The sequence below is a fragment of the Adelges cooleyi genome, unplaced genomic scaffold (genome assembly GCF_023614345.1).
Source record: "Adelges cooleyi isolate 19-005CV unplaced genomic scaffold, UGA_ACOO_1.1 ACOO_flye_CR_arks_rails_tigmint_CR_PRNA_1, whole genome shotgun sequence".
Taxonomy (NCBI): Eukaryota; Metazoa; Arthropoda; class Insecta; order Hemiptera; family Adelgidae; genus Adelges; species Adelges cooleyi.
Genome location: NW_026095751.1, coordinates 2,496,450 through 2,515,321, shown reverse-complemented (window position 1 = coordinate 2,515,321; position 18,872 = coordinate 2,496,450). Strand labels below are relative to the sequence as shown.

Sequence of the window (18,872 nt, the reverse complement as noted above, 5' to 3'; positions counted from 1 at the left end):
TCAATTTTTGATTTTGGATCTGTAGACCTGTGACTTCTCCTTCCCCACTATGCCCCGACCCCACTGTACTGGCTTTTTTATATTATGTTCAAAATCAGCTGTTAACCATTTCACTATGATGCTGTCAATAAAATTGTATTCGACGATTATTAAATTTCTGATTTAAATAATAATATGCAGTAGGTACATTAATATCCTATAAAATAATAGTATTCAGTAAAAAGTTTAAATATTTAGTATTTTTTCTTCTTCAAAATGAATTATTTAATATTCATCCATTTGTTTCCAATCTCCTCTGCTCAGCCCTAGCTTTTTTTTTAAATAAATACTCTGATATCAGATAGTATAAATCGATAAAAGTCTATTAGAAATAAGAATACCTACTTAGGTATAATATCCATACTTCGTTTGGATATTTTAAAATTATATTTTCATAGATTAAAAGAGTTTTTGGAAGTTTTTGGTATTGTACCCTTCCAAACGTTAGTAGAATTAAATTTCTAATAAGTGATGTTGTAAGTAAATACTGAAAAGTGAAAAAAATGTTTTTATTCAAGCCCGGCAAAGACTTGGCTTGAATTATCTTTTACCTCGATTTTGCCTATGTAGAAATACAATTTAAGTGATAATTAGTAAAATTAGTATCGACTAGCTGCAAAATAGACACATCAGTTATTGACTGTTCTGTTAATAGTTGTAGGTATTTTTAATTTACCATTATCTTCAGGTAAGTACCCTAATAGTTTTAACAAATGTGTCTTCATTCCTATACACAAAACGGGAAGTAAATAATTGGTCAGTAATTATTTCAGTCGATAATTATTATAATAATTATTAGACTGTAGCCGTAATATCGTTATCACTGTCTCTATCAAAAATATGTGTATAATCATTAAATCCCAAGTAAAGAATAATTGCTTAGAAAATAATATTTTTTTTCCTAAAAACCAATTTGGATTTTAATAATTGGCGTTAGGTAGCTAAAAACGAAAACGTGTAACGCACATCGGTCGATAAATCAAACAAGTATTACAAATATTGTCTGGTTTCAGAATATGTTAAAACGTTTGCATGGGTTGTTTGAGCAGATATAATTGATTCTTAAATTAACTGTAAGCTAATATGTTAACATAATATAAGTCGGTACGATAATTTTTGTAAAAATAAAAAAAAAAAATTGAATACTAGGTACTTATGTACATCGAACATGATATATTTGACAGTTATTATGTTTTGTCGTTGGCTCCCATCTGCTGTACAATTATTTATCTGCTAAATCAACTTAGGTATACTTATTTTGGAGTCGACGAAATCAAACGTTCATTCTGTTGGAAATTGTTGAACTCATTGTACCTGTGAGTGTTAAATAAAAAGTTTCAATGATGAGATCTATCATTTTCCCAGTACTGTTTTATATTTTCATTGTGTCGTGTAGGCGTGTAGACGGAGGTAACAATTGTTTAAGAGGTAAAATTTCAAAATGTATTCTATAATTTCCACCTTTGTATGTATACAATAATAATATGGCAAGTGTGTAAAATTATGTTCACTTGTGTTTAACAAGCTTCTGCCAGTTTGTTTTTTATGTTACCTATTTCAAAGTCAACAAATTAAAAGTAAAAGTCCAAAAATCAGAAAACAGTCAAGTACATATTATTATCTTGTGACAGTGGAAAATCTATTTTATAACATTTCTAGCTACTTAAAAAAGTCGACAAAAATGCATGAGACTAGCATACTAGAGTTGGTAACGCTGTGTGGTATAACGATACGTGGTTCGAATCAGTCGTACCACAACATTTTATTTATATTTAGCATTTATTTTTTATTTTTTAAACTTAAAAAATATTTAAACACACGTTTGTCAGTGTTTTGTTAGGAGTTTCGAGGAAAGAATATATAAACATTATATTCTCCATCCCAATGTTTCAATACAAAATAAAATTATTTTTAATTTATTATCTTTTTATCTTACTTTGTTATTTTACTTTTTTCAATATTACCCTTATCATTGTTTTTTTTAGCTTCGAATGAAAAATTGGCGGAAGAGTTAAAAATGGGTGATATAGTTGAAGTTCAATCACCCAAAAGTAAGTATATATAATTTATTTGTAAATACTAATAAAACATGAGCACATAAACGGCTGTAGAACTATTGAAGTTTAAATTTTATTACTTAGCTAAACCAACAACTTCTCATTAGGGTGCCTCAAAAATACCTTAATATAATGTTTTTTCTCACAAGAGTATGTGTTTTTTTGGACAAAACCAACATTTTCTTATTATTCTCTTTTTCATAGGGAGATCATTTTTTTTAGATTTGGTTTTGCTTTTATGAGTAATGCTGAAAAAAATGTTTTATATGAAAATTATCAGCATAAAAAAAAGAAAAATGTCCATAGCATTCTGATTAAAACATACTAATATTAACAAAACTTAATAAATGCAAATGTTTGCAACATTATACATTAAAATGTACTCTATCTATCCCAATCGTTTAAAACAAGATAAAATTATTTTTAAGTTAGGCATTGAATTTGTATTATACTTTCTTATTTTTCTTATTTATTTATTTATTCTTATTTTACTCTTTTCAATATTACTCTATCGTTTGTTTAAGGTTTAGAGAAACAACTTAAAAAGTTAGATGTCGGTGATGTACTCATGGTTGGTGTTCCCTCATCACCTAGTAAGTATATTTAATGTATTTTAAATGCTAATCAAACATGAGTATATTAACTGCTAAGAACTATTGAAGTTTATTGCTCAAAAAAACCATTTTTCATTTGTTTAAAAAACCTTAATATAGTTTTTGTCTTATAAGAACATGTAGTTTGGACAAAAACAAAAATTTTCATATATTTCCAATATTAAAATGTAGAGGTAATTGTGGACTTTTCGGCGAGAGTTCATTTTTCCCAATCTTTGAATAAAAAAATACAATTATATTTTACCTATTAACGTATTTTGATTATACTTAATAATTTTACTCTTTACAATAATACTATATAACTTTTTTAGTTTCGAAAGAAAATCCTGAAAATCCTAAATTTACTGATATACTTGAAGTTGGAGTTCTATCATCACATAGTAAGTATATTTAATTTATTATAAATACTAATAAAACACGAGTAGCTCTGTTAACGGTTGTAGAACTGATGAAATTTACTAATTAAATAAAAAAACCAAAAACTTTTCATTGGGATGCCAAAAAAAAACCCGTAATATAGTTTTTCTATTACACTTTTTTCTATTACTCTTTTCAATATTACTCAACAATATTTAGATTCGAAAGAAACACCTGAAGAGATTAAACTAGATGATACACGCGAAGTTGGTGTTCAACCAGCCAATAGTAAGTATATTATTTTAAATACTAATAAAACTCGAACAGATAAACAGCTGTAGAACTGTTGAAGTTTATTACTTAAATAAAACCAATAACTTCTCATTAGATTGCCTAGAAAAAATCTTAATATATATATATATATATTTTTTTCACAAAAGCAATTTAAATTTAAAAAAATATATATATTTTTTTTCAAACATGAATTTTTTTTCTTCAATATTATATATGATCTCTATCCCAATATTTCCATACAAGATACAATTATTTTCAAATTATTAACTTTTGTTATTATACTTATTATTATTTTACTCTTCAATATTACTTACTCTTTCATTTTATTTTAGATTTAAACGAAGAGTTAAAAAAAGGTGATATAGTTGGTGTTCAATCAGCCAATAGTAAGTATTTCTAATTTAGGTTGAATACTAAAAAATGTTGAGTAGAATAACGGCTGTAGAACATAATAATATGTTGTCTGAAGAAAATACTGATAGTTATTAAATTTATTATTTATAAAATAATAAGTATTATAACTCGAGATTTTGACATTTTATTTTAGGGTCTGGGTTGGAATACGGTGTGGTTAAGAGAGGTAAAGAACACATAGAGATGTACCGATATTCGCTTGTTAGATAAATATTATAATAATTTAATACTTTTTCGTTTTCGTATAGACGGAAGATCTCCTTTTGGAAGTCAAAGTAATTACACATATTTTTTTTATCAAGTACATAACAATATTTGTCAGTATTATATGCAAAAATTACACAAAAAAAAAAAAAAACTAATAGTAATCATAGTTTAAATATTGTAAAACTATTCATTTGTATTGCTTTTGGTTTGTTATAATAATTTGTTAGCCAAAGTACAATAATAATAATAATAACAATGTGGTAATTTCTGAAACACAAATGCAAACCTAAGTTTTTGATATGACTTCATTATGTTTTATTTTACAGAAATTCTTGAACACCGTAAATATAGGTAAGTAATTACATATTGGTTATGGATTAGATTATTGACTTTTATGTTTTTTGTCTTTTTAAGTTCACAAGTCAAACTAATTAATTGATTAAGTCAAGTTTAATGTGTCACAAGTCACACATTTTTACTTATTATTCAATATGTAAATATTGAACGACAAGGAGCTTTTTTATAATTAATCAATTAATCGATTTTCAGAGACTTTGACTACGAGACGTACAGAACAAATATATTTGAGTGTATCGGAAATTTGAGTAAGTTTTGTAAAATATCTTGTTTTACAAGTTGTTTCCATTCATGTTGGAGTCTTACTTAAATAAATCGGCATAGTTATATTCAAATATTTTCAATGATTAATATCACTCCAACCGCTTGAATTAATAGGTTTTGATAGGTAGAATAATAATTATGTACAAACTGTATTCTTTATTCCCGTCATTCAGTACAGCTTAATAATTTTTATTTCAGGTCCAGATGAGGTAGTAACTAGTGAACATTTTGAAGTAGGGGACATAATCGGATATATGTATGAAGATAGTAAGTATAACTTTATTTCAAATAAAAATGAAGTAGCATAACGACTGTACAATTATTAAAGTTTAATCTTAAAACTTAAATATAACGTATCATTTTACAATTATAAACAAAGGAAGTCTGTTAATTAATTTTGAATTGGACCAAGCATAAATTGTAAATAAAAAAAGTTAAATCAAGAACAGGATAAACGGTACTTAGTTAGTTAGTAGACAAAACCTAGTCCAGTTTAAGCAGAGTCAATGTTTTATCGCCAAGTAAAAATCTAGTTGAAGAAAAAAAGTGATGTAGCAAACTAGAAAAGTTAAACCAAGTGCAGTGTAAACCAGCACAGTTATAAATTACCAAAATGGGGTTCTATACCTTCAAATAACTCGAATAAGATTGTGTCACATAACATGCAGCCCAATTAAATAAAAGTTGACATTTGTGTCATATTCAAACTATCATCAAGCAAACGTACCATTTTTGAAGATGAATATATCATTTTTTTTAAATTATTTGTTTATTCTACAAAGTCACATTCCTATCTTGTATTTTTTAACTCTAATATAAGGGGTGAGAACACACTCAATTTTTATGGTGTCACAAAATGTTAGTTACTTACTGAATTCTGTTATAAATCACCTATATACCTATAAAAATAAACAATTTTTTTTATTTTTAACATACATTTATACGTCTCACAATATAATAGTGTTAAGTATTTTACAATAAGTTAGCCACGACAATTAGTTATAGATTATTGGGTTTTTATTTTAGAGCCCGGAGTATCATATAGATTGTTAAAGGACAGTAAGTGCACCTTTGATTAACCGATATTAGCTTTTTCTTTTAAATACATTTATTAATAATATAATACATAATATGTTTTCATACAGAAAAAGTAAGAGAAACTCTAGTTACTTTGCTACAGGCATACTCTCTGGGTAATTATACATTTTTTTATTGAAGTACATAAAAAATGTTGTCAATGTCGACTTCATTAGCTACAAAAAAAAAAAAATTGCTTAGGAAATATTGTATAACAAATTGATAAAAAAAAAGTAAATTATTATTACTTTATCCAAAACTGAGTAAGACATTTTTACTATAAAGGGCGTAAACAATTATTAAGTATTGAACTAGGTTTTACAAGTAGCTCTACAAATTATTTGCAAACTAAAAACTCAGTTAAGTTCACTAAATGTTTTACGAAAAACATTGTGTGCCTAGTAAAGTCAAGCAACAGACATTACAGTTATGTTTTTGTCAGCCTGCAACTTTTTATGTTTTTTTACAATGTGTAACCGCATTCAATGTGCATAATAAGAAAAGCAACATCACCGAAGAAACTAAAATATTTCAACTTCCTTTTGCTCCATGTTGTGTTGTACATGATGATTTTTTTCAAAAACATTATTAGTAATGCTTATTTAATACCTGTTTTTTTTTTTACAGACATGTTTGCCATTTTCAAAAACACGTAAGAAATTATACTGCAATTTTAATATGTATCTAATTTAAGTTTAGATTTTCAAATAACTCTTGAATCAACTTGTTAATGAAATATCTAACATATTATTCTTTATGCATATAAGTAAGTATAATAAGGAGTATAACAAAACGATACTGTGTTCAGATGAAAGATTTATGATTTATCAATATAGTCTGGATATAAATTAAATTAACGACTAATGGGATTTTTTATTTCAACCAGAATAATAAAAGGCGAATTTCCTCTTATGGTTTACAGTTTAACGACAAATATTGTTCTATTCGATATTATTATTTAATAAATTATTCGACTGTTTTCAGGGATGATAAATATTATGAAATACTCGACAAATATATTGGTTGGAATTAGATATGGATGGCATCGACATCATAGTCAGTAACACTAACTGAAGATAACTAAGATATATGTTACGTGTTTTTTCAAAAAATAAACTATTTTATCATAATATTGTTTTTGTCCATGTGTAAATCACTTGGTCAAGGCAGCACTCGGTCTACAGTGACCATCTCTACAGAAAGTGCATATTAACACAACTAATCTTGTTTTATACAAATCACCCGTATAGTGGATACCAATCAAATATCATCGACATCTGTACTTTGTTTACTCTACACTCGTTTAAAAGCCATAAGTCTTGTGACTTATGCTGTAATCATTTTCAAATATAAGTAATATGTTGAATTAAAATTATTTATTGAATATTCCGTCATAAATTTCAACTGGAAAGCTGTACTGTTGTATGATCATTATATATAAAACATTAAGCGAAAACCGTTTCGGGCGAATAAATGGCGTCGGTGTATGTTGTGTTGCCATTACCGTATAATTTTAAGGGGCGGAACATATTGTGTTCCCGTACAGCGACGATAATTGTGTTACAAACTCAAACGACCTGTTAAAAATTTTGATTCTGATTTTGTACAGTCCCCTAACCAGATCTAAATTATCCGATAAAGTATTTGAACAACAAATGTTCCTAAAAGGCACCCAAGAGCTTATTACTCGAAATGTAGATTAAAAATTAGAACGTGCAATATACATGATGATAATGAGATTAAACCACGGTTTGGTCTATAGTGATTATTTTTATACAATTTCTATACATTGAGTATTGTATACATAATATTATTAGTTTTTATCGACCGAATCGTTGATACAAAGAGGATTATTATTATTCGTTTTGACCGTGTTAATAATTTTAGCGGCTGTTGTAAGATTAGTTTTTGCGTTGTAGCATTTTTATATGTATGTAAACTACAGCAATGAAACCATTGACTATGTCTATTTTATAATCAATGATATTAGCAAAAAATCAAAGCAACTGCCAACCTTGCGCTTTTTCCTCATATACAGCTTACACCGCTTACAAGCCGGCCATGTAAATATATTGAATTGGGATTAACCTTTAATGATAAACTCTATAGAATTGATCAGACAAGTGGCAAAAACACTATTTTTGTGTTTCCGACAGAACAGTTATGCTTCTTCCACTGTTAAGTGTGTGTCTGTGTATTTTTTCATTATTGTTTATTTATATCTACTGTTTTAAACGTGTTGTTGTACTTGGTTGTGCGTTTCAGCAATTTTTTCAGTGATGTTTATGCACAAAATATTAATCAAAATGAATAGAATTTTGCAAGATTGTCTATGCGTAACGGCGCTTCTGTGTATTTACTTAGCTACACCCGTACTAGGTAAGTCGATTACAATAGTAAGTATATTGTTGTGTGATTTCATAATAAACAGACTTTCTCTACTACGGTTTCCTTCCTCATTATGTGTAATTTAATAGTAGAATTTTCGGTAAAACGTTATTGCGGCTCGTTTGTGCTTTTTGTTTGTGAAAAACAACCAGTGGGCCAAGTAGCAAAACCGTTGCCAAAGTATTGAGACCACTAGTAATAGCTTGTAAGTGGAAAAAATATCCCACTCTACGGAATGGTACTAAAAATAGATTTTTTGGAATTTTATTTTTGTAAACTGTCCAAATTGTAAATTCCCAAAAAAAATTCACTTATAAAAAATACCGACACTGGAAATTATCGTTAGGTAACGCTACCAATTGTCTTGGTTACGTTTATAAAGGTCAGTGACGTTTACAATAGGTATGCTTCAAACATTTCTTAGTGGATTATTATTTTCGTATATTTGTAATTTCCGTCGAAATTCTACTAACATATCAAATTTATTAAGCTTTGGCTCCTGTAATACCTGTACCACCGGGAAATGTTGAAACCGTTGACGGCCATACGGTGACGATTGACTGTAAAAACTTTGGAGCACCCAAACCTCATGTGAAATGGACAAGGAACAACATCGAGTTGACCGGTGGGCGTTATTCGACTTTGGGCAATGGTGATTTGCAAATAACGTAAGCAATGTATAAGCAAATATAAATTAATTAATGATGTAACGTTTTAGTTTAAAGTTATTTAATTAAGTATTATCACAGATTAAATAAAACCAGATATTGCACTTTATATGAAAATAATAGATTTTAAAAAAAAAAAGGTTTTTAAATGGTTTAAACTTAAAACTTTATTCGGCATGGCCAAATTACATCGCCGAAAATATTGTACACACTGTTGACTGTTTACAATAATAACGTTAACTGATAAAACTTACTGATAATAAGTAGATAATATTATCTATTATCCTTGGTCGATGCTGATAACATTACTGTTGTTTGATAACATTACTTTGACCACACTGTATAACAGAAGAATATTATATTATTCATTTTTTTTTGGTCACACTGACCCGAGATTATTAAAGGTTGTTTACATTTTTATATTTGTATTTAGACTGCACTATCTGGTTTTACTTAATCTGTGGTTATTATTATTACTGTTGTATATCATTAATTTTAAAATGCCTACATAGTATATTCTATTTTCAGTAATGTTCGTTTTACTGATGTTGGGAACTACATGTGTATCGCTACTAACAACTTGGGATCTGTAAATGCTTCTGGATCCTTGACTGTGAAAAGTAATAAAAAAAAAAAAAATAGTATTTTTCAATAGTGTATTCGCAACTGTACCTACTTTTCTATACTCCGTCTCACGAGAGAACGGTACTGTGTAGAAACCAAAATGCATTATCCTCGTATGCGCCTGCGCAAACATAAGTGACGCGTTTGGCTTCTGCGCAGTACCGTTCTCTCGTGAGACAGATGCCTCTGCTCTTATTAGTACTTCATTGTGTATTTATATAACTTATATAAAATATTATAAAGTGGTTTGGTCTTTAATTGATTTGAAGAACCCACCAGAATCGCGGATGCACCTAAAGATTCTAAAGTAGTGGCCGGAACGATGGTTACTTTCCGTTGTACGGCTGTTGCTGATGGTTCTTTGAATTTGAACATTGAATGGTTAGCCAAAGGCGAGCCGATTGACTCTGATACAGATCCACGTTTTATAATAGCTAACGACTTTTCGTTGGCTATAACAGAAACGATAGAATTGGATTCCGGGATCTACACTTGTCTGGCTAGAACCGAATTAGACCAAGCGTCAGCCAGCGCAATGCTTATTGTTCAAGTACACATAGTTGTTTTTCAACTCTATCAATTTTGTTAATATTTTCTTGTGGTTTTTTTTATTTCTATGGAAAGCCGTACGCGCCTCGGTCATTAGAAATTTCAAAGAAAGAACCGGCTGTAAGATGGCGGCAACCCGAGGGTGAATCTAATGTGCAAATCCGTGGATACTCAGGCAAAGATGGTAATGGCTCACTCACAATAGTCGTCCTAACGGTCCTTTTAACCCGTTGATAACGTTTGAATACTCCAGAAGGAAGTTTGAAGTTTTACTCTTGTTGAACTAAAGAAATAAATGTGTTATTAGTTCCCGGACCGGTGGATGGCATCGGAGCGGAACAATGGGGATCGTCGGCGATTTTGTTGAGGTGGAAGCCCCCGAAACAAACAAACGGTGTGTTAACCGGATATCGTATATCGTATCAAAAAGTGATCGAAGTAACAGTGGGCTATACGGAAGAAAGGCCTGCGATCAGCAATCCAGAACAGACATGTGTTAAATTGGCTGCACTAAAACCGGAGACAATTTATCGAATCTACATCAAAGCAACAACTAACGCCGGTTCCGGAGAACCGTATGTAACAAAGAAATAGGCACATTCCGTGCAGAACATTTAACACATGAGTTGTTTATTTCAGGTATTTCATTGAACAACGAACCAAACCTGCATTGCCGGAAGGCATTCTTTTAGACAAACCCGAATTTACTTACCAACACATGGCGACAGATGGTGTTTTCAATACAGTTCGCATAACTTGGTGTCCAGACCTACGTGGTTATCCTGGGTCACATTTCTTTGTCCAGTACAGGTAAAGTTAGTATATCATTTTGTTCAGTGGTATAGTTGTAAGTACACACAGTAAGTATGTAAGTATACAGTGTATACTTTAAATCCTATGCGACTGCGCCACTGAATTTTATTCATGTAACCTAAATGGCCGTTTCGTTAGGTTTGTGCTCATAGTTTTTGTTAATTAATTCATTTTAGATTTAAAGGCGACACAATATTTGTAGAAACGCCGCCGGAACTTGACAAAAACTACATAGATGTCGGGGGTATAAAATCCATGAGATTGTATGAGTTCATAGTTGTTGCTGTGGACGGTGAAACAACTAGACAGTCGGACCCGTTAGAAATCAAAGTGTCGAGCTGGGATTTTTTAAAAATTAAAATTTTAGAACTGTTTTATTATTATTTAAATTATTTTTTGAAAAATGAAAATACATCCGCGAGTAAGTGCCAAATCATAAATTGTTTATAGCCGTTATTTAATATTGTTTAAACAATTGGACTAATTGGCATACATATACCAGTGTTATTTTTATACTAGATATGTAGGTATGTATTCTCTTTCATTTTATCTCCAATGTTTTATCGTTATGAGCCAAATTAAAATGTTGTTATTATTCATTCTATTTTAAGTTGGACATTTTTACTGACCTTGTTGAATTTATGGAGTTGTACAATATATAATTTAATTTGCCTCTTAAAAATATACATAACTTTTACATAAATGATGATTTTTTTTAAGGTTTTTATTTTTAAAGTAATTTAGACATTTAAAAAGGAAAATATTTATTCTACACAATAAAAAGTACCTTATTTAATGTGCCATTGCTTGCTAAAACTATACATTTAAATTATTTGAATTTATCATTTATTTATGGAAATAAATTATATTTACAAACCATATTAATATATTTTTTACACATTCATCCAAAGGAACTCCGGGGGGGGGGGGGGTTAGGTCAATGTTAAGTAAATAGTATATTATCTGGTTGGATAAAATTGTCAACTTTGCCAACAAATTTTCGTGATACAGCAGCGATAGCTGGCTATATTCACAATTATAAAATTATACATCTTGGATCAAAATTTATCGGCTAATTGTGAAATTTAGTACCCACAATTTTTTGTATGTAACTTAATAAAAGTTATAACAGTAAAAGATTTCAAAATTCTCTTTATTGTAATTTGATAGATGTAAAAAAAAGAAAAGGAATAAGTAAAAAATTACAAAAATAATTACAACTTTACAGTTAATAAAATAAAAATACATACAATCTTATTTAAGTAGCACAAGTTGATAACGCTCTAAAAATACTAATAAAGGTATATATTTGGCAATTTTGTAGCATTGTACAGTATCACAAATAGAAATGATTAAAAATACCAAGTTGTGAATACTCTACGAGAAAATAAGTGTTATACATTAAACCCGGTATATCCCTGGTAATATCATAAATCCAATAGCCAAGAAAAAGATCTTTCTTCATCACCTTAGCAGACGTCGTCGCTCTACCCTTGCTCTACCCTTTAAGTTCGACTAGTATTGTCATATTTTATTAATAAGATATTCGGCTAGCCGCTAGGTATAGCAAATTGCACAAGGAACACACAGGTCTTGAAAACCATTGTTTTAAAGTAATAATATTTTATGGGAATATTATTAAAAAAAAATTATATTATACAAATAAAAAAAAACACAACAGAATATCCAACGACCTTAAATTAAATATTAAATAATTGTCTTAAATTATAATAAATTGTTAGGTACTTATGAATTTTTTAATCGACTACAATAACCTTAAAATTAAAATATGCTAGCCTGCCTACCATTAGACTATATATTTATATGTTATTCCTTATTATTGTATTTTTTGCATATGGTTACCATGGGAATTAATCATTTAAATATATATATATATATATATATATTATAAGATTATAATATATATTTTATATAACTATAAATTTAACTTTTCTATTTTAACTTAATAGTATGATTTATTTTACAATGATCGAGTGGTATTATATTTGAAAATTCTTGTTGTTTTAAATATATTATCTGAGACTATTATAGTATATTACACGTGCTGTAAGACGTGTCACAGCTCAAACATTAGACAGACAGATACTAAATAGACATCCTATATTATTTTATTGACCAATATGTTTTCACTTCTTTATTTAGTATTTGCACGATAATATATTAAGTTAATCTTATTATATAAAACTACCAATAATCGCTGGCAAATATTATAAATATATGTATACAGAGTGTCCCACAAAGATCTGACAAATAAAATAAGTTTTGTTCCAGTGAATATTTTTAAGATTTTTGTTTGTTAATAAATTCATACTTATTGGCGCTATAAAAACCATGGTTTGTTTAATATCACTTTTCTTAATTTATTTATTATTTTTTTGGTGACTTTAGTTTTTTGAAATTTAAGACAGCTATTTTATTGGGAATAATTTGCTGATAACTCTATGCAATTACTCTACTGCACTCCACCTCCCATTCTAGCCTTTATTCTTTAATAACATAAAAAGTAATTATCCAAAACTGGTTATTGACCAGTCGAAATTTTCAGCAAATTATTAATTAAACCCAGTGAGATATTGAGTGGCCCGTGATAAAAAGAATCGCCCTGTATATATATATATATATATAAATTATCTTTAAAACATATCACATCAATCAAATATCATTTAATATATTCTTCAAGTTTTAATAATTTCTATCTAAATTTCGATTCTAAAAAATGATTAATAGTGTTCAACGTATACAACACTATATCGTTTAAATTTAAATTTATAAAAAACCATTTTATTTGATTTTATTAGGTTTTTAATTTGGCTCTATATAATTATGATTACTTAAAAAATTAAAATAATTTTTTTCTGTAATAAAATCATATTCTATACCACAAAAACTAATTAAGCATTAATTTATATAAAATATGTAAATATGTAAGTAAGTTTTCAATAAAACTCATTGTTTTAATATACTATACTACTATATTATTTTACTCATACACGAAATAATGAAAACCATTAAAATACGTCTGACCTCCAAAACAAGTATAAAACAATGCTAATATAATATATCCTACTAAAAAGAATATATATCCTACGTAGTCTTCAAACAGGGCAGTTAAATAATAAAAAATAATTATTATAACATGTACATAAAGTAAAACATTTTTCAGTATACTTTATTTTCTTAATTTTTACGCTTATTTAAGATTTTAACTTAATTATTCTTATCAATCTTTTTGATTTATTATCTTATAATAGTTATTCATACAAATTAAAATGGACTCTTTCGTTAATCAGATATTACATTTTGGCTGTTCTTCTTCCTTGTATGTTTTTGGACTCACTGCAATTATTGGATTTACATATTATTATTTGACATCTGTAGTCGAAGTAAGAAGTTAAAAATATATTATTATTTGATTTAAATCTAAATTCTTCAGTTTTTTTATACTTGTCATTTCCGTTCGGTCGCACCAAGTTGAAATCAAAAGTTTTATAAAAAGAAAAAGGTAAAAAGTTCCTATTTAATCCAAAACTTTTGATTATAACTTTTGGAATACTTTTTAAATAGAAACAACCCCTGAAAATTCGAGTTTCCATAATTTTTATTTATATTTATTTCAAAATATAATTGCTGTTCTTCATTTCAAGCCAAGCACATCACACAAAACAAAATTTAGATTTCAACTCCTTCCTTTTTTTTTTTATACACTAGATCCACTCTTGATTTATAAACCGTTATAAATAATTATAAGCTAATAAAAAAAAAACCAACATTTAATACAAAACTTTATTAACTAATTGTCAATAGTGTACCTATGTGATCCCTGACATCATTTAAAAAAAAAGATGTACAATATTATTTACATACAAATCGTGTACTCAGGAACCTAAGTTACACTGCAAAGACGGCGATTTCAAGAAGTTTCTTTACCAACATGTACCTCTTACCAAAAAACACATTTGGCCGTTGGCATTGGGTTTTGGACCTGGTTTGAATACTGTGATAGCATTTTGTGTTCGATATTTATTTGTGCCGTCCGTAAAATATGACAGGTACGTTCCCAGTACTGTTGTAATGTTATTGTATGGCATAATTTATAAAATTAATTTTTTCTAGAGAACTGCTGGACCTTAAAGACGGTGGTCATGTAGCATTAGATACTTTACAGCCAAATGAAAATTCAATAAACGGAGACGTCACAATTTTGGTAATGCCTGGGTTTGGTAATAGTTCTCAAAGTGGGTATGTGAGAGCTGCATCGTTGGCCTTACAAAAGTCTGGATACCGTGTGGTTGTTTTTAATTATAGAGGAGTTGGGGGACTCAAATTAAAGGTTAGTGATAATATCATAATATATATTTATATATAACGGTTGAGAAAGATAATTTTGTTTACCGATGTAACTTTGAATAGTTTATATACTGAGTGTTAATAAATTTGGTGGATGAATATCTTTACAAAATACTGAATAAACGTTTAAAATTTAACATCGTGTAAAAACCAATAATTTTTCCTTAAAATGTTGATCATTCCAAAGGTATGTTTGTCATAATGGCATCTTTGGCCCTAAAGACCCATTAAGCTGGTGGAAATTTTTTTTTCACAGTAAACTAATTTTACAAGTTTAACAGTAGGTACATTATAAATTGAGATTCACGTATTGTTGACGAAATTAAAACACATAATTATACTTCTGATATTTACATGGACTTAATGCACATTTTCAATAGAAGTTTCTACGTTTTAATTGTTTGATTTCATGGTTAAATGCAATATATCTAGCGTACTTTTAAGCTATCAAGTCAGCAAATCTTTAAATTTTGTAACGCATGTCACAACAAACAACCTCAGATCTAAATATATTAACTAACTTCTTATTTCGACGAAAACATAATATAATTGAGAAATGTTTTTAATTTGGAGTACATAAAAAAAAATACAGTTATTCGATAGAGTAGTGAAGTTTTTCTTTAAATATTATATAATGGACCTCACCAAAGTAATTAGCCTAATTAATAAAATACGACGTCCGTCGTGGGAAAAAAAATTTAAAAAAGGAATTTTTTTTTAAATTTCTTTTGTGGTAAAACATTATAGCACACCGCAAAGAAAATAACAATAGGTTTTTAAGATTTACATATTATATCCAAACGAAAAAGTCTGTTGTACGTTTTATTCATTTTCTAGTAAAAGCTGTTTAAAATTTTTATGTATTATTTAGACGCCAAGAAGTTTTACCGGACACGATTTAGAAGACGTTACAGAGGTAGTTAATCATGTAAAACAAAAGTACCCCAAAACCATTTTGGGCGGCTTAGGAATATCGATGGGTTGGTAAGTAGGTATAACTGTTGCAACTGTATACAAATGTATCAATATCACGGTAACTTTTGTTCTATAGTACGCTGTTAGGAGTCTATATGTGTTCAAACGAACAATACACTCACAAACGTTTAAGTGCAGCAATGTTTTTATCAGCGCCCTGGAATGCACACTCTATCGCATCATCTATGTCGAAAAATATCACGGGCCGTATGACTGATTTGGCGATGACACGTTACATGATAAACAGCTATGTGAAAAGGTTTGTTATTTTCTATTCCGCCATAATATTGTATAATACAGCCAGCCATTATAGTATGATATTTATCATGTTCATTCAGCAACAGCAAAGTCCTGAATTGTCCAAACCAAAAATGGAATTACAACGACGTGATTAAGGTGCGAACATTTGTAAGAGTTTCGTTTAAAATATAATTTATTCCATTTTTTTTTTTTTTGTTGCGATTTCAGTGTAAAACCGGAGTAGAATTTTTTAGAAATTACACAATTAAGATGTTGGGCTACAATACGGTTGAAGATTACTTTGATTCGGTTTCATTGCATGACAAAATAGACCGTTTTAATATACCATGTTTGTGCTTATCTGCTGCTGATGACCCCCTAGTGTCCGGTATAATTATGTTAAAATATTCTATACAACAAAATTACATCTTATATATTTACTTGAAAAAAAAAATAATACAAAACTGCAGTTTGCAAAATCTGATGAAACGATTTGCGTGCAAATTAAACTACGCGTATCTTATAAATTTATATATCAAATATGTGTCTTCAATCCTGATTTAAAACCATATAGGAAATAGCCCAGAAAACTAAGCAGGTTTATAGAACAATAAAATCGTACACAAAAAGTACTTTATACTATTAAAATTAAAAAAAAATCATTTTTCTCTGTGATGTACTATGACATAATTGTTTGAATTAGTTTTTTAGACATAACCCTACAGATCTGCTTTATCTTATCAGTCGGTATTTATTTTGTATCGTTACTTATGTTAGTGTTTTAATACAGTAAACTTCCAAACATTTTCTTTGTATCAATTAGAAATTTCAAAAAATTCCCTCAAATCATCATTTGTGCAAGTTTTGGAAAAATAGAAATTTTTTTTAGAATCACAATCGAACAAAATACAGTGTTTTAGTCAAAAACAATAATTTAGTTTCGGATTAATTGGAAATAATTATTACCTCCGAATGTGTTATTTGTATAACATAACTTCATACTTTCATTGTCATTTATTCACATACATGTACTTACATACACATACGATTAAAGCAGATTAATTAGTGCCATTTTTAATTTTAGATATACCTGTAGAACAAGCTTCCACCACAGAAAACGTTGCGATTTTGTTAACGGCAAGAGGAGGACATATTGGATTTTTTGAAAATTTTAGGCCATTTTCCGAAAAGGAAGAATTCATGATATGTATTATACGGCAATACTTCGATGCAATATTCAAAAACGATAACTACAAAAAATTTACTAATTGATTAACCGCTCTTGATCCGTCTTTTTGTTGCTCATTTGGGTTAAGTTAAGATTAATTATATAATAATAGGTATACCATGTTAGGTAATAGGTACAAAACTATATTTTATCGTTTATCGTTTATTACTTATCTCTTATCTCTTACTATGTATAAATATTTGAAATATTTTTTAATATTGTCACGCGAAAATGGTGACATGACATTTTTTGTATCCAGTATAATAAAATATCCATGTTAAAATATTGGTTTCTAAATATAGTAAAATGTATTTTATTTATATAAAAAGTAAAAAACAATAACAATGAAATACCAATATTATAACAGCATTTAATTAAATAACTACAGGTATTAACAAGAATCAATATTTTAATTTTTACCATAGAATTTGGTAATTTCAGTTCACTAAAAAACCGCCTTTGAAAGTTAAGATCATGCTTAACATTTGCATATTGTACATCACTATCTGTGTACATGTTTTTGGAGATAGACTGAGCGTCAATGGGGCGTTATGCGCAATAGTGGCGTCACCAACAAATAAATTAAAAATTGGGTAAACTATTAAAAATAACTTATTTCAGTTTCATTTTAATTAAAAAGTTAAATTCGCCACGGGGGGAGTTTTACAAGATATACTTTTATACGAGTTATACTTTTATTTTATAATAATTAACAAAATTAGTAGAAATAGAAATTATTTTGATATCTCACAACGCTGATTGTTCAATAAAACTTCGTTTAATTTACTTATAGTGAATTAATATTTTCAATAAATTACCAAAAAATAAACCGTCATTACCGCTCTTTATGTGGAGTTTTTATAGTATGCCTAAACGTGAGTTGGTTGATGCTGATTTATGTTTTTTACAACACCATTGTAGTATATCTGATACGATAACAATGTCAACTTCGGATGATTTGTTTTGACCTTTGAATTTTCAAAATAAAAAAAACACTAAGAATGCACAAAAAAAAAAAAAAATGATAAATTCGAACATTGACAATTATATATATATTGTTTTTTCGTTAGAACGTCGTATTGTTTTTTTGATTCAAATTTAGTACTTGATTTATGAATATTTTTTCGATGCCACAAAAAAAAAAAATGTACTACAACATTTATGTGTACTAGTTCCGAAATTGTATGTTTTCCGAAAATATTTTCGATTCTTTATAAAAATAATTAATTTTCAATATAAAAAACGTTATACCGACAAAATTGCACACAGGAAAAACCCAAATTTCGCCTCTCAAACTGTCTTATGAACGAATTGACCAATGAGAATCGCGCATAATGGT

The 18,872-nt window shown here is 28.4% G+C and overlaps 3 protein-coding genes across 9 annotated transcripts; all 3 read left to right on the top strand.

Moving 5' to 3' along the window:
* Positions 1–1,278: 1,278 nt before the first annotated feature.
* On the top strand, positions 1,279–6,810 carry LOC126833952 (uncharacterized). 2 transcript variants are annotated; one of them, XM_050565564.1, is made up of 15 exons: positions 1,281–1,467; positions 2,025–2,090; positions 2,621–2,689; positions 3,022–3,090; positions 3,287–3,355; positions 3,694–3,747; positions 3,909–3,941; positions 4,024–4,050; positions 4,309–4,333; positions 4,532–4,587; positions 4,802–4,870; positions 5,630–5,662; positions 5,749–5,796; positions 6,308–6,332; positions 6,665–6,810. In XM_050565564.1, exons 1-15 carry the CDS (start codon positions 1,380–1,382, stop codon positions 6,711–6,713), a joined length of 780 nt encoding a protein of 259 aa, XP_050421521.1. In that variant the 5' UTR covers positions 1,281–1,379; the 3' UTR covers positions 6,714–6,810. The 2 variants fall into 2 exon arrangements, with proteins under 2 accessions (XP_050421530.1, XP_050421521.1); XM_050565573.1 differs by lacking the exon at positions 2,621–2,689 and having other exon boundaries at positions 1,279–1,467.
* Positions 6,811–7,870: 1,060 nt separating this feature from the next.
* Positions 7,871–11,345, top strand: LOC126834013 (neuroglian-like). 5 transcript variants are annotated; one of them, XM_050565675.1, is made up of 8 exons: positions 7,871–8,059; positions 8,559–8,736; positions 9,265–9,356; positions 9,822–9,910; positions 9,985–10,093; positions 10,217–10,484; positions 10,549–10,719; positions 10,899–11,345. In XM_050565675.1, the coding sequence occupies exons 1-8, from the start codon at positions 7,960–7,962 to the stop codon at positions 11,170–11,172; spliced, it is 1,281 nt and encodes a 426-aa protein (XP_050421632.1). In that variant the 5' UTR covers positions 7,871–7,959; the 3' UTR covers positions 11,173–11,345. The 5 variants fall into 5 exon arrangements, with proteins under 5 accessions (XP_050421632.1, XP_050421628.1, XP_050421639.1 ...); XM_050565671.1 differs by having other exon boundaries at positions 9,630–9,910; XM_050565682.1 differs by having other exon boundaries at positions 7,871–8,076; positions 9,630–9,910.
* Positions 11,346–13,859: 2,514 nt separating this feature from the next.
* LOC126834054 (protein ABHD1-like) lies at positions 13,860–17,734 on the top strand. Of its 2 annotated transcripts, XM_050565689.1 has the most exons (8): positions 13,862–14,126; positions 14,623–14,792; positions 14,857–15,073; positions 15,962–16,074; positions 16,142–16,324; positions 16,404–16,461; positions 16,534–16,693; positions 17,390–17,732. In XM_050565689.1, exons 1-8 carry the CDS (start codon positions 14,013–14,015, stop codon positions 17,575–17,577), a joined length of 1,203 nt encoding a protein of 400 aa, XP_050421646.1. In that variant the 5' UTR covers positions 13,862–14,012; the 3' UTR covers positions 17,578–17,732. The 2 variants fall into 2 exon arrangements, with proteins under 2 accessions (XP_050421653.1, XP_050421646.1); XM_050565696.1 differs by lacking the exon at positions 16,534–16,693 and having other exon boundaries at positions 13,860–14,126; positions 17,390–17,734.
* The last annotated feature ends 1,138 nt before the right edge of the window (positions 17,735–18,872 follow it).

Excerpts from the sequence above, each read along its gene's own strand:
- LOC126833952 (XM_050565564.1), top strand. The coding sequence starts at position 1,380 with ATGATGAGATCTATCATTTTCCCAGTACTGTTTTATATTTTCATTGTG. Across the intron at positions 3,748-3,908 it reads TGGTGTTCAATCAGCCAATA|GGTCTGGGTTGGAATACGGT; the intron begins GTAAGTATTTCT and ends ATTTTATTTTAG. Across the intron at positions 4,871-5,629 it reads CGGATATATGTATGAAGATA|AGCCCGGAGTATCATATAGA; the intron begins GTAAGTATAACT and ends TTTTTATTTTAG.
- LOC126834013 (XM_050565671.1), top strand. The coding sequence starts at position 7,960 with ATGTTTATGCACAAAATATTAATCAAAATGAATAGAATTTTGCAAGAT. Across the intron at positions 9,357-9,629 it reads TGGATCCTTGACTGTGAAAA|AACCCACCAGAATCGCGGAT; the intron begins GTAATAAAAAAA and ends ATTGATTTGAAG. Across the intron at positions 10,720-10,898 it reads CATTTCTTTGTCCAGTACAG|ATTTAAAGGCGACACAATAT; the intron begins GTAAAGTTAGTA and ends AATTCATTTTAG.
- LOC126834054 (XM_050565689.1), top strand. The coding sequence starts at position 14,013 with ATGGACTCTTTCGTTAATCAGATATTACATTTTGGCTGTTCTTCTTCC. Across the intron at positions 14,793-14,856 it reads CCGTCCGTAAAATATGACAG|AGAACTGCTGGACCTTAAAG; the intron begins GTACGTTCCCAG and ends AATTTTTTCTAG. Across the intron at positions 16,694-17,389 it reads TGATGACCCCCTAGTGTCCG|ATATACCTGTAGAACAAGCT; the intron begins GTATAATTATGT and ends TTTTAATTTTAG.